The 15,049-nt window shown below is 36.3% G+C and overlaps 2 protein-coding genes across 6 annotated transcripts in view; one reads left to right on the top strand and one right to left on the bottom strand.

The window, feature by feature from the left end:
• Nucleotides 1-15,049, bottom strand: part of LOC131683614 (uncharacterized) — a 301,264-nt gene that overhangs the window by 202,095 nt on the left and 84,120 nt on the right. The gene's annotated exons all lie outside the window — the stretch shown is intronic.
• Nucleotides 4,421-7,205, top strand: LOC131683615 (uncharacterized). 2 transcript variants are annotated; one of them, XM_058965736.1, is made up of 4 exons: nt 4,421-4,489; nt 5,113-6,347; nt 6,413-6,473; nt 6,891-7,205. In XM_058965736.1, exons 1-4 carry the CDS (start codon nt 4,474-4,476, stop codon nt 7,172-7,174), a joined length of 1,596 nt encoding a protein of 531 aa, XP_058821719.1. In that variant the 5' UTR covers nt 4,421-4,473; the 3' UTR covers nt 7,175-7,205. The 2 variants fall into 2 exon arrangements, with proteins under 2 accessions (XP_058821719.1, XP_058821720.1); XM_058965737.1 differs by lacking the exon at nt 4,421-4,489 and adding an exon at nt 4,570-4,641.

The raw sequence follows: 15,049 nt of genomic DNA on the forward strand, positions 1-15,049 counted from the left end.
TCTAAATTGTGGAAAATGCTTTTATTTAACCATAATCATAACTAAAAAATGGTTCTTCGAACCATATTTTTTAAGGTTCAGCATGAACTGATATTTCGACCGTATATTTTTTAAACTGCACAAACGAGGTAACAAGACACACTTTTTATTCACATGATTAGGTCTGTCAACAGCTTAAGGAAGGAATCATTTATGAATCGTCACTGTTAGGCCTCTCTGTTTCCGGATAATAATTATTTCGTATCCTTAAGAAATTCATTGATTTTTACCAATTACTCTGCGTAGATTTATTGCTATGTAACGGAATTCTTAGTAAGCGATCAATTTATTTAGTTGACGACCAACAGACTTGGGAATATACTGCAGTTCTACGCATATTTGTCCCACGTGTATATGAAATTCAATAGCACATGAGAGTTATGTGTATGGTGGCAGTATAGAGAACATATTACCATTCACATTTTGCAGATGCTATAATGCCTCGGTGTCGAAATCAACTAAAGCACTCTAATATTAACAGCTCATTTATCGAATTATCGTAATTCTTGATATAATCCAAGGCCAACTCAAATGACGTTTCCCGTTCAACTGCCTGTCTCGATAGTCATGGTCACTCGTACCACGGTCACTTGTATCATCTACGAAATAAATTTAATAAACGGACGCTTTTTACTGTTTTCAACTTGCAGGAATCACGCAAACTTTACACCCTTTCGAAAACCTAAAACTTTGTACAAAGTATCAGTACAAGATATAGAAATATTTTCATTAATACTTCCCGTAATATGTTTAACCAATCTGCATAAATAAAACTCAGTAAGTTCACTAAAGATGCTATATAACTGATTTAACCTTGACATGTTGACAACTTATCAGAATGAATGAATGGTAAACAAAATTGAATGTCTCCAAATTGTTAAAGACGCTTAAAAGAGTTACGCAAAGATCGACTGATAGATCCAAATTCTAGCAAACGTATTGAAATGGTGCTATGTTGCAAATGAAAACCGTTTATTTCTATTTTCGATTATTCCAGGTCGAACCATTTGGAAATCGATTCGCAAAACGTTTCAATAATTTTTCAGTGCATATACAAAAGATTATGCATTCGACTGTCACATTATGATAAGTGCATGTTCGTTTACCATTTTTTAAACTAGAAATATATCTTTACCATACTGTATATCTGAGACTTTTATAAGATGTTTTCTGTGGCGTTTGCAAACGGCAATAGATATGATGATACACCCGGATAGAAATTTACTATAGCATTTACCCTACAAACAGTCATAAAACAATAGATATTATGGTTATTACTGTTTCAACATTGTTCAATGCAGAGTTCTCGCAATAGCTTTACAGGAAAACTTTAGGTAACAATAATTTTACTGTTCAGCGAAAAAATGATACAGTAAATTCACATTAGGTTTTACTATTTCTGAGAAAAAATGTATGATAAAAAATCCATTTTTTAATGTTGAACGAACATCTCCCATTTTCTCTATAAAAGTCGATTTTACATTGAAATTTACTGTATAAATTTACTGTACGAATATTTAAGTGTCTGTTCTGTATTGTAGCATAAAATTGGACTTTACTGCAGATTTCTGTACTGTTATAGTGAAAATCATGGTTTTGTAACTATACTGATTGGATCTGCCGTGTGTCCAACCAGCGAATTTGATTCGGCTGACAGAAGACAGAAATTCTCCAAAGGAGACGTTAGTAGTTCAAATGCATCATATCACATCTCTAATTATTGTCCGTTTGACATAGGATTTTGGAATTCAAATGCTTTTTAATTTGGGAAACGGTCCAACTAGCGGAGGTCCAACTAAAAAGCGGTCCAGTTAAATAGTGACAAACCAACGAATCACGATTGTATTCGGGTAACCTTATATTCGTTTTTGTCTCATGGGTTTTGGATATTTTTCTATTTTAGATGTTTTTTGGGTTTTAGATATTTTTCTATTTTAGGAAAATACCCTAAAATTTTCGAATGGTTTTGCTAAAAAAAAGAAAACAATCTTTGCTAATATTTAGAAGAACGTGTTTCGGGCGTTAAAGTAGACTGTCAAAATTCACTTTGAGAGCCAACTTCGTTTATACCGTGTTCTGTTCAAAGCAAAGCAGTAAACGAGAGGCATCTTTTTACTTCTTTTTACTGCTACTAGCTGGGTTTGGCGAATAACGGTTCGTGCGGAATTTTCTCTAGAAAGAATGCTTCTTCGCTACAAAATAGTAAGTCCACGTTTTTCATTAAATTTCATTCTTTCATATCGTATATAATTGAGACATACACTAGGGGCTGATCACTTGTGATTCATTTTTAGAAAACAGCGAAATAAAAATATAAATTCATAATGTATTTTGCGTTGCGTGTAAGACGTCAAAACCCTACAAACAACTAGCCCTACATTCAAGAAAACGTCGAACAAAGTGGATCAGCGTAGGACGTTTGTTAAACAAAATTAAATGCATTTGATGCAAATTTGTTATACATTCCTAGAGTGATCTGCCCCTAGAATATACATCAATACATTGTATTATGTTGTATGGGTTTGGTTCCTTAAGCTGTTGAGCTTTTTTTTCTTAGGATATATTAAATATAAAAAAACTAGTTTCAGAATTTATTAGCCTATTTCATTTGGAACCTACACTAATTGCACAATAAATCCAAAGAGCACAATCCATATTTTCTTAATATAGTTAGAGTAATTTGAAGTGCTACGGAAGCGATTCCCAAAATGCTAATTTTGAAATCACTTTTTGCCTCTCTTCCTATTCTCTCTGCATTTGCATACATTTTGGTACATTTGCCGTTATTGAAAGTTGCTTCAGGATTTTTAACACGCGTCAGTGGAGCAGAAAACCCAAAGACAATGTTATAAAAATAAAGACACGCGAAGAGAAAAAAGTTCATTTCAAGAATAATTTTTGGAAACAACGTATCTAACAAAAGTAAACAAACTGAGATTATTACTCGCCCGCATTCTAAGTCTCTGAATGTACATACTGACAAACTTTTGTTTCATTATTCAGTAATGCTGTTGAAAAATGCACTTTCGAAATAATAACGAACAAGCAACTGACACACCAACAGTGCATAAATACAGTTTCGTAATTTTAGTTTCGTTAGATTTGGTACTGCTCTAACACCGACTTTATTTTAATTTAATTGGGTTTCGAAACTAAAGCATTAAATTATGCTACAATACCTTTACTAAAATGCTCAATGTAGGCAATGTTTTGATGAGGAGAACAAGAGTGCGCAGTACTTTAATCGTGAACAGTATAGTACAAATCATGTTTGTCTAAGCACCATTGATACACTTTCAGCACATTTTATTTTCAATTCTTTTAATCTTTCCTACAGTAGATCAATCCAAAATACTTATGACAATGAGAGCGCAAATGAGATACTAAAACCGAATAATTAAGAAATAACGAAAGTGTAAGAGTGGTGCTTAGAATAACGTAATTTTTATTTGTCTTCAATACTTAAAATTGATAAACTACAAATGTTTGATAAGATTAGTAATCAAAAACGACGAAACTCAAATAACGGAAATGCGACAAAGATACCAAAACTAACGAAACTAAAATGACGAAACTGTGGTCGTGATACTAATAACATCGTAACTTTATTTTTTCTTCATACCGCTCTTTTGAATGTCCTGATCGCGAATGCTCTTTCCGTTCAATGAAAAATCACCTTAGGATGAGCATTTTGGCTGAATAATTGATGTAAAAATCGGTATGGTTTTTAAATAACATTTTAATTACATCTTCGAGAATGTCACCGTCTTTTCTAGGTTTGGGCCAAATGCGAGTTTCGCTGTTTTCAAAAATTATGCTTGATTTGTCTGCGCGGTTCATTAGGTTCAGGGATGCCAGGTACACAGATTAATCTCTGTTTCACAGATTTTCAATGTTCTGCACAGATTTCTACAGTTTTCTGTTTTAATGCACAGACTAGCACAGATTTTTTAATTTTTGTCTTGAGCAAAAACCAAAAAAAAGTCAGCGCTTCTTGTTTTGAGACAAATTTGTACGTTTTCCTTAACGCAGATTTGCACAAATTTTAAAAAAGGGTTCGCACAGATTTTATGAAATCTCGCGTACTTTTTGAAATGGACCTATGTGCAAAAGAGAGCCTCTCTTTGTTTGCTTTCTCTTTCGATTATCACGACTTAATTATTAATTTTTCCAATAATGTTCCAGTACATATTGGTAGAGTATGATTTCGACTAGCATATTATGCAAAGAGTTAAGCAGCAAACGCAAATGCGACCGTGTTATTAGCGGAAGAGAAAGTAAACAAAGAGAGGCTCTCATTTGCACATAGGACCTTTTCAATAAGTTTGCTTGAAATATGACCTGGCATCCGGGATCAGGTTATTTTGTTTGCTAGTTTTGGCAACCAGGAGTTTTGTGTAAGCAGTACAAACTTCATTTTCGGTGAAATTTTGAATGTGTCGTTCAAGAAGTGCGTTTGATTAAAACTTCACGGTTTTTAGTTGTAGCAGAGACCGCCATTATTTAGATTATTCGCTTTTATTCAGATCTGTCACAGTGAGGCCAGTATCACTCGGACTGTTTTTATGTAAAAGGCAACAATAAAATTAATGTCAGCCTCAGGTATATTGCGGATTCAATCAATATTTGTAGGTTTTCGATGATATTCCATAGGTAGAAGAATGTTGAGCGATTTTCCTTCGGTAGAAAGGGTAGAGCAGAGCAATATTTCTTCAATCACCTCAGACTCCCAGGGTTTATCGTTCTTTTTTGTTGCGTTAATCCTCACAGTGCTATAAAATTTACTATGATAGGTACGGTTCATTATCCAAATGACTGTATGGCTAAACAAAAAATATCAATATTCCTAACTTTTTGCATTTTGCCATTTTCATTATTACATGCCGGATTTTTTTCTTTGCATCTTCTAATGTACTATTGAGCGACAGGAGCACATAAATTGAGATTCAAGGAAATTTCGATTAGTTTGCAGTGTGATCTTTGTAGTATAAGTGCTAATATTCAAAATTTTCTGTGCACACACAAACATGTATGATTAAATTTATTAAATTCAATTTTTTTTTTGAATTTTAGGTACAATCAACGAAGATCATTCAAAATCAATTAAACAAAGGAGTTTTCTCTACGATCAGTCTTTGACCATCAATGCCAATTCAGCTTTGCTTCCTCAAACTCAGCCTACCTCAAACATAACTTCAGTGGTTCCGTTCTCAGTCAACACACTAGATCCAATTCCAGGACCATCGCAGGAGTTAATGGTGCCCGTTCTGGAGGTGGATTTGCATGGCGACTCCATCACAGACACGGACGATGATGACTCATCCCAGGAAAACACCAGAACTACGTTAGTTGTCAAAAATATGACCGGAGAACCGAATGAAGAGTTATTTGTTGAGGATGTTGAGAATTGTAGTCCAAACATTGTCGTTGAACGAGGTCCGCATGAGGTGAAGCTATTGAAAAGTTCCAAAAAATTCGCATCTAGTGAACTAAAGTTTCAAAGTTTCCAAATAAACTGGAACAAAATAAGTGACAATATACATATACGTCTCCAGGATTTGCAAAAGTTTCGTAGCGAGAACCCAAATAAATGTGCACCTCGGTCACTTCAGCTATCAAAAACTGAGTGGAGCGGCATTACATCATCGGTGGTGGATCAACTACGGGCGATTGACACTGAAATTCAAGCTAGCGTTATGGAAAAGGTCGCAAAAGATATTTTTGAAAAGTATCCATGCCTTATCATTTTAGACGACGATGGTTATGATACAGGAATAGGATATGGATGGATTAAACAAAAAATGTTAAATCGAAACTCTTATCTGAACCGATTCAAGAACGAAAGTGACGAGTCGGTACCAACTAAAATAGATGTTCGGCAGAATCGCAATGTACGTGCCGGGACGAATAAAGAATATTGGGAAAAATCGAGCAAAGAGTGTACTAAGTATATCCTATCAACACTTGCACGCAACGAACCTGAATTACTTACACCGGAGTTTTTGAAAGCGTCTCAGTCATATGTTCGATATCTCTTTGACGACGATAAACAACTTAAGGATGTGTTGACAGATTTCCCAGTATTGCGGCGAAAATGCATTTTGAATTATCATTTTGAGTGTGCCACTGGTGCATCAGTTAAATATTTGGAACATTATTTTACGACAAAACGGTCGAAGCTAATCGATTATTCGAAGACCAATCGGAAGTTCACTCATTTGGATACAACAGCTTCGGATGTCGATATATTTAGATTTCTGTGCTCTTTGTTGGGAGAAAAACTAGACGACGTTATAATTTTGAAAGAGGTGAGAGAGTATCTCCTATAACAAAACTAAATTTATAAATATTTATTGTTTAAAATATTTTATAGATTGGAACGAAGATTGATGGTATTTCTACTGATTGCTCTGGACCTGTGCTAGTTGCCATAGGTAGGTCAAGATTGTTTAATAAAAACAGACAAACAGATGTATCAAAAATCAAATACTTATTGTATACTCGCTTCTCTCATACATAACTGAATTTATATAGTAGAGTGTACTTCAGCGATGATTTCTTCAATAATCTTTTGTGGAGGAATTTTAAACAAACTGCAGTAACTAACAATTTTGAAGCACTGTTATATATAAAGATATACATTAAGTATTTACAAGTTTAAATACTAAACTTATCTCTTTTTTTGGTCACGTATGCTTTTTGGTTTACATACTAAGTTTCGCTTTAGCACTTTTGATGAGTCGCACGGACTATGCGATTCTGAAGACTCCTTTTATTCTGATAATTCAGTGTCATCACCTAATATCTAATAAGCAACGTTCATTTAATTTTGATTGTTTATTACATTTCAGATTGTGGAAATGATAAAAAAGTGTACTACGTATTCGCCGAGCAAGTGCGGCTGAGTGAAGGAACGGAAAACGTCATCGAAGCGGTATCTGATCTTCTTTGTGTACATTATGTACATAACTTCATGTACATGCGACAAATATCGAAGTTTTTGGAGTTTATACAGCAATACTTTTTTAAGATTCTACCGATAACAGGATCGAAGTCTAACGCTACCCGCAAGGGACAACAGCAGAGAGTTGTTAAAAAGGTGATCAAGGCTATTTCCGAGTACTGTGCAGATTAAATGATATGAAAGATGTAACAATTAATGAAAAATAAACGATCTTGAAATTACAGTACATACGCATACAGCTTTCGAAAGAAAGGCAAACCTTCTTGATCCATAATTCTACAAAGCTTTGACCCAGTAAATGATGGACCTATTCTGAATTTTGGTGAAAATTCTTCCATTTTCACGAAAATAGATAATAGGTTGATTATTTGTTGGTAAGAAGCTGCGTAGCGAAATAGAGTAAGGATATTTTTATTTTAGGATTGAAAATGCGTCCTACTTCAATTTTACTAGGCAAATGTAATTTCATAGCGTTCTTGTAAATTTACATGTTGCACGTAATTTTACCGTTGGCGTGATGTAAAATTACGTTTTTGAATAATTTGGCGTCTTGTAAAAATAAGGATGAACGTAATAATCGGTCATTTTGTTCGCTCGAATATGTCGGCGTAAGATGACGTAAAATTACAAGAGTTTTTCGAAGTGTGCACTCTCAAGCCAAATTCGACAAACATAGTTTTGTACACTCGAATCCCTCAATTATACCATCCAATTTCTTTATTAATCACTCAACTTTCTTCTCTAACGTAGAAATTGAAAAGATAAAGAACGAGGCGTTCGTACATAGCCTATGAATGACCTGTTTAATCCGTTTTCAAGGAAATTTGGCAGCCGAACGAATCCAATTGGTTCCAGTTGTAGATCAATCTGAGACCACAAATTGAAGACGTTTTGGTGGCTTTGCTTCTGCTAGAGATCTCTTTCCCGTGGCATTTTTTCGTCGTACTGGAAATCCGCGAACATTTTTCCAATCCATGAAAATATCAATAACTATCGTGGAATAACTTCATTGAGTTCTCTCTCTAGCTGGTGATTATGGAACCACTTCAGGGTCAATACTAGCATTAACATGGCTTCACTGGACGCTAAACAGCTATTAACCTGCCGAGTCTAACATCCTACTTAACAGGGAGTATGGAAGGTCGCGTTCAAACTGATATTATTTACACCAACCTACCCGCTATTTTTCATATAACAATTGAAAAATGGAGAAATTTGTAGTCACTTTGCTCTCAGATCGAGAAATAATGATTGTCATTGGAGATTGCCAGCTACATATTTTTAAATCAGGAATGGCGTAGGGAAGTTACTTGTGACTGTTGATGCTTCTACTTCACATCAATAAACGTGTGTTGAATGCGGATGACCTCTCGCCGGTCCTGCACAGAAGATTTCAGAATATTTCTCTAAATTAATGATTGCCAATTTTCCCAACATGATATGTAACCTTCGCTGATGGTTATATAACAAGAACTGCGTGTGTAAATCCAAAAAACCTACAAGAACTTTTTAGCTGCTGAGAACCTGGTAGTCCCCTTTGGAATGTCCTGGTTTTTCACTCGCTTGATATGGTCACTCTACTCCTAGTAATAACCGAAACAGTTCCTACCGTTATTCACAAAAGAGGAAAAGCCTGCAAGCAAGAAGTTTGACAACAAAAAGCTGGGTTGCTTCGTTTCATTTTTCCGGTTTTGGTGTTTCCTAAAGAGATTAGAATAACAAAGAGACGCCATCCTTATTCAGTGAAAACAATTCAACTAGCAACCAAACTACGGGTCACAAGCAACACTGCAACTGTGCAAGCCTCACAAAACTTCTTTGTTGTTATTCCGTTTGTTTCTTATAGTCAATATAAAAATCATAACAAAAAGAGACGGTCTTGTACATATGATTCTGTCTTGTCAATTTGCTGGAAACAAAAGACCTTTTCTTTGTTTTGCCGATTCAAACCAATAACGGAACGACTTTCGTTTTAAATGTTTGCATCATTTAGTACAGTAATGGCCCGTTTTTATCAACCAACCGAAAAATTTTGGTTGACAAAACGGGGAATTTTTTTTTAACTTCCTATGTCCATCCTACATAATTAGAAGCAACCTGAGAAGAATCTCACGCTGTTAGGTTACAGAAAATTAAACCTAATGCTCTATCAGTGCAAAAAATCGTATTTAATCGATCTGAAATTTTCCAGATAAACTAATTATTGATAACAATGTATTCTGTCAACGAAATTTAACAATAAATCTTTTTAAAAGCACGATGTCGAAATCATTCTTTGATTAGTTAAACACACAGCGTTGGTAGTTCACTGCCATTCTACGCCTATGTTCCAAAACTGACAACTAAGAAAAAAGCGATTGAAGATGAAGATTAAATTAGCGATCAGAAGAGAAACGATGGATGGATTTTTCGTCAAAAAAATTCAATTTTCGGTAAATTTTACGAAAAATGCTCAGTGGGTAAATCTGATAGAAATCGGAAAATTCTGAACATATTGGTCCAGTCACCATACACACAAATGATTTTGTCTATTCATTTTGTTTACGGAAGTGTGCGCTGAGAGCTTTCTGGTTAAGCGGGCGACTTCAAGTTTTACTAAAATCGGAAATGGATGAGCGCGCCATGTTTTAAGTTTTTGGAAGCGACGACAGTGATGAATAGTTTTACAGGATCGATCTCACTATTGTAGTTAATAATATCGTATCCATATCTTAATTAATAAAACTGTCTCCTTCCACAAAGTTAATATTTCCTTTTTTGGTTATTTTATTAGTGGAACAGTTATGCATATAATTTGAACAATGGGACAAACAGGTTTGATATTTTTTAAGGTTTTTCATCATCAAACAATATTCCGTATCGGATATCAAAGATTAATAAACCGGCACACTTATTGTTATGGAAATGGGCGGTTTGAGCCAAGGTCTGTGACTTTCGACTGGCACGATCCATTCTCGTTGGTAAGGCTGATTGGTGTGTTCCTACTTACAAATGAATAGATCAATTCGCTTGGATGACACAGGAGCTAAACACAGAGAACAGGAACAAGACAATAGCTGATTCAATTCGAAGTTTGTTTAGTTATGACTAAAGCGCGCTGACAGGAGATCGTTTTAAAGGAGTGGATAAACTTTAGATCAGACATCACAGACTCTGATACAAATATGTGGCAAATTGTAACCTCGGACCGGTGTTCACAGACAGTCCTCCAAAACAGTTTTTGGATTAAATTTTGTTTGCAGCTAGGCATGAACTACAACATAATAAAAGCAGAATATTACTAAATATACAATACTTATTACATACGGCATCTCTTCCAATCGTTATGTTTCCAACGGATAATATGTGAAAGTGTGTTCGTTTATCATGAAAACAAAAGGCCTTGATACTTTTGTTTTGAGAATTCAAGCAAAATGTGATTCTAGTTCATCAACCTTAATTAGTACCAAAATTGGGTAAACTACCCTATATTTTGACTGCTACCTAACAATGCAGGACCCAAAACCTTGACTAAATTCAATTGTAAGATTATAGACCTGAATTGCTGGTATAAAAGTATGAATTCACAGGAGGTTGATGAAATTGGGTACAAAAAATTCATAAAATCGGGGGTGCATAAAATCGGAAGTGCAAAAAACCGGGAGTTTATAAAAACGGGTCGAAACTGTATTCCAAGCCACATTTTCTCTTTTGCGTTTCTAAACACGATGGTATTGTCACAAAGTTGGTTCGGGGATATATCTTTAAAATATTTAGTAATTTTAATGAGCTGGATCACAATACTTCCTTGAAAACTATGCCACATAATGCTACACGTTTACGATTGACAATTCTCTTGTTCGTTTGGAATGACATTGTCAGTTAAATTCGAATTCCAAACGAAACATGGCGTCTCTTTGTTATTCTAGTCTCTTTAGTGTTTCCCTATCTGCTGCTGCTACTGTGTGAAGTGTTGGCTACGTTGTCCTTTACAAAGGAGTACATAGTATATGTACCAGCTAATCGGGTTGAAATCTGTGGGGTCGCCTCCGACTCGAGTTTCGAAATTGCGCGGATCTGCAGACACATGTGGTTAGCTGTTTCGATACCTCATGCTTCAGCCAATGAATTTAATGCAGTGTAGACGTTGGAAATCAGCATCAATCGCAGATGACGGGAAAATGACCTATGTCAATTCAAGACTCCTATCGTGTGACCTTCACAGGGTCTGCTCTACCCAACTACCTCGTCTTTGAAAATGGTTCTGTTCGCCTCTTTGTGCAGCAAGTCATGAATTCTACTAATTACAAACAGCTAAGGCACACAGTCTCCCATTGTAGCAATAAGGCTCGTGGTTGGAAATACGGTGGGTATCATGTGGATGATTCCTGTTGAAGGGATATTGTAAAGCGACTCTGATGACCCCCAAGGGGGACATCTTTTGCTGTGCTTAGAAATAATACAAAAAGATGGAACATTTCCTCTTCTAAGCTTTGTTGTGAAGGCTATAAAAAGTGTCTATTCAAAGTATTCCAAAAGTAACTGCTCTAGGAAGTACTGATGCAAAACCGACCCAAGTAGCTCAGAAACCTGAGCACAGAAAAGGAGTTCCTAGCACTTCCTGGGACATCAAAAACCCCGAAGTGTTTCCATATCCCAGTCAAAGAAAGAAACCAGCGCTGGCTTAATAAATTTCTCTGATATTTTGTATTTTTACAGTATTAAATATTTCTGACTCTCTTAAAAGCATGTTGATAAGCTTTCTCTGATAAGCTTTCTCCCCGCAGTAAAAACATTTTTGATATAGTTCACTGCGAAATTCAACCTCCGATTGTATTCTTCGATAACTAATTTATCGAACGAGGTCACGGATCTGATCACTGTTCTACAGTGAAATTGCAGAAGCATTATGCGAAACATGCCTTACTCCAGAAATGGACCTCAACTTCCACGATTTTAATATCACTCCTTTGGATCGAGAAGACTGTAATGGAGAAGTACTTTTGGGGATCAAAAATAATATTCTTTCAAATCAAATCAACCTCGACACTAGGCATTGAAGTTGTCGCTTGCCAAACTAATATTAAAAGCAAAGACCTTTGTATTGCTTCCACCTACATTCGCCCTAGATCCTCTGTTGGTCACCACCTCCCCGTACCGAGGCTAGTTTTAGATGATTTCAACTCCCACGGTACGGTATGGGGTTGCCTTTATGATGATAATCCATCTACCTCACACCACCAGCTTTGCGACAACTTCAAAATTACCATTTTGAACACGGATGAAATGGCGCGGTTTCTTGCCCCTCTAGCGCATCCGAGCGCTTTAGACTTATCCCTCTACTCGACATCGCTGCGATTAGATTTCATGTGGAAGGTAATTCCTGATCCCCACGGTACCGACCATCTGCCAATCGTAATTACTATTGCTAACGGTTCAGGGCTAACGAGTACAATCTATGTTTCGTATGACCTCACACGAAATATTGATTAGAAGACATCTAACCAAATCGAGTCCACGCAAGAGCTTCCTCCGGAAGAATAGGTCGAGTTTTTGGCTGGCTTAATTCTCGGCACCGCAATTCAAGCTCAGACTAAACGCGTGCCAGTCGCGAACTCTTGCGGACTGCCTCCCAACCAATGGTGGGACAAAGAGTGCTCAGACTTGTACGCGGAGAAAACCGCCCCGTATTAGATCATCCGGGATGTCGGGCTACGCACTACCCACGACAGTACGTTAGAAATGCGAATGAAGAGTATGTTGAAAGCCAAGAAACGTAGTTACAGGCGCCGGTTCGATGAAGGATTAACTAGAGAAACATTGACGAGTTCCTTTTGGAGCACGGTCCGGCGTATGCGAAACCGATATACTGCCGTTCTACGCATAATTGTCCCATGTTGCTTTTTGGTCATTTTCACTTTTTTTAACCAAACAGTCCTTTTTGATGTATATTTTCAGAAAACACATCCAAATCATAAAGTTTGTTCGAAGACTTCGTGAAAAAATACCAAGTCTGTTTGTCCCATTGTTGATATTCTACGCATAATTGTCCCACTAACAAAAATCCCAAAAAAGTGCGCAATAAAAAAATAATTACGTAACGTTTAGTTAAGAAGTACATTACGCTAGATGTCGGGCACTGAAAAAATTGATGGAAAAACACAGGATCATTAAAAATGGCAGTGGCAATATTAATCACAGCAGTGAGAACAATCCTGTAAAGCTCTTCATAACTATCGTCGCTTGCATAACATGGCGAACGCATTGAGGATAATGAGCCTATTTTCGCAATGTTTCCATTATCACGCTACCCATTTGAAGCCGTTGGTTAGTGCAGCGTTTGCTATCTTTGTTCAACAAATTGGATCAAATGGTAAGGCGACAATTGGAGCACTCGATTGGAACTTTAGTTGCGATCAAACACTAGCATTTCATCGTTTTTAGGCCATTTGTGTTATTAGATTGGTTCTTAAGAACGAAGCAAGGTTGTGAATGCCAAATTAATGCACTCCATCGAGTGTAGGCAGAGTAATTAATGATCTTGTGAGGTACCCTTCTAAATAGTGTAAAAATAGGGTAACTATGTCCAATTTTGATAAAGCAACAAATCTCCCGAGTAACAGAAAAACTCACGACATACACTTTTGTAAAAAAAATGAGTTATGAGCATCATTTACAAAGATCGTTATGGGACTGATATGCGTAGAACTTTCCGGTTTCCGCTCGATTTCTCGGCATAACAGTCCCACTTAACATTTTTCTTAAAAACTAACGTTAATTGAATCTCTATAATAAAAAACTGGACTGATTATAATGAAAACGATTGCCATGAACGTAATTTTGGACAATAAAGCTTTATTTGTTACACCGTATCCCTCCAGATGGCTAATACAATTTTCATCTTCAATCGCGTTTTTTCTCAGTTGCCAGTTTTGCAACATGGGACAATTGGGCGTAGAACGGCAGTATAATACTAACAAGACCGTGGAATATTCAAACCATTGGATATACGGTTTCGCCAAGAAGTTCAGTCCAGATTCCGCTTCGACACATAAGATCTATCACCCCCACGATACTGCGAACGAAACACTTTTTGCGATGTTGTAGTTCTCACTTGCTCTCTTATCGTGTAACAATCAAGCCCCAGGGCCAGACAAATTCGACTTGTTGAAGAGTCTGCCAGACCCTGCTAAAAAACGCTTGTTGAATTTATTTAGGGTAATATTGTTTCTTCAGGATAATATTGTCCCACACGATTGAAGACAAGTGAGTGTTATCCCCATCTAAAAACCAGGAAAACCAGCTAAGGATCCCAAGTTAGGATTTTAGGTGATTAAAAATGTTTTATATGACGGTAACTATTTGTGTCAACCCTACAACACATTTGCCACAACTAAATATTATTTATTTGGTTTCCATGTAATTGGGATATCGAGTTTTGGGTAACAAATAAGACCTGAAAGTTATTTCATTGAGTCTCCTCATCGTAAAATTACCTTTTTTGTTTTGCATCAAACGTTTGAATTATAATCTGAGAATATTCTGGCAATATTTCAAGGTATAACTGATTAACGTCTCATGCTTGTAAGTGATTGCTTCCTCCTAAAAACTTAGAAGCCCATTTTATGAAACATGTTTTTCAAAATTCTGCGAAATTTTAGCTAATTTAATTGTGCACAGACTGAACTAAAAATATATATTAAAAATTCTTATTTTATAATGTTCTTAACACACGTACTGCCCAAAAAAGGCCGAAGTATCGAGTATTTTATTGAAAATGACTAGAATATTTAATATTTCAACATTCAATCACCATAATAGTCTATATCAGCGGTTCTCAACCTTGGTTGCTCCGCGGACCCCTTGGAAATCACCTTGCGTCATCGCGGACCCCTTCGAAATTATCCTGGGCGGTTGCGGAACCCTTCAAAATAACCCTGGACGGTTGCGGACCCCCACGGCTTAACACCGATTTATATGCTGTCAATATATTATTTTCAGTCTGATACGATAAAAAAAACTTGAAGTTTCAATGTCCGTCCGGAAAAAATTTTTCTCTTCGCGGAC

This window comes from Topomyia yanbarensis, chromosome 2, assembly GCF_030247195.1.
Source record: "Topomyia yanbarensis strain Yona2022 chromosome 2, ASM3024719v1, whole genome shotgun sequence".
NCBI lineage: Eukaryota > Metazoa > Arthropoda > Insecta > Diptera > Culicidae > Topomyia > Topomyia yanbarensis.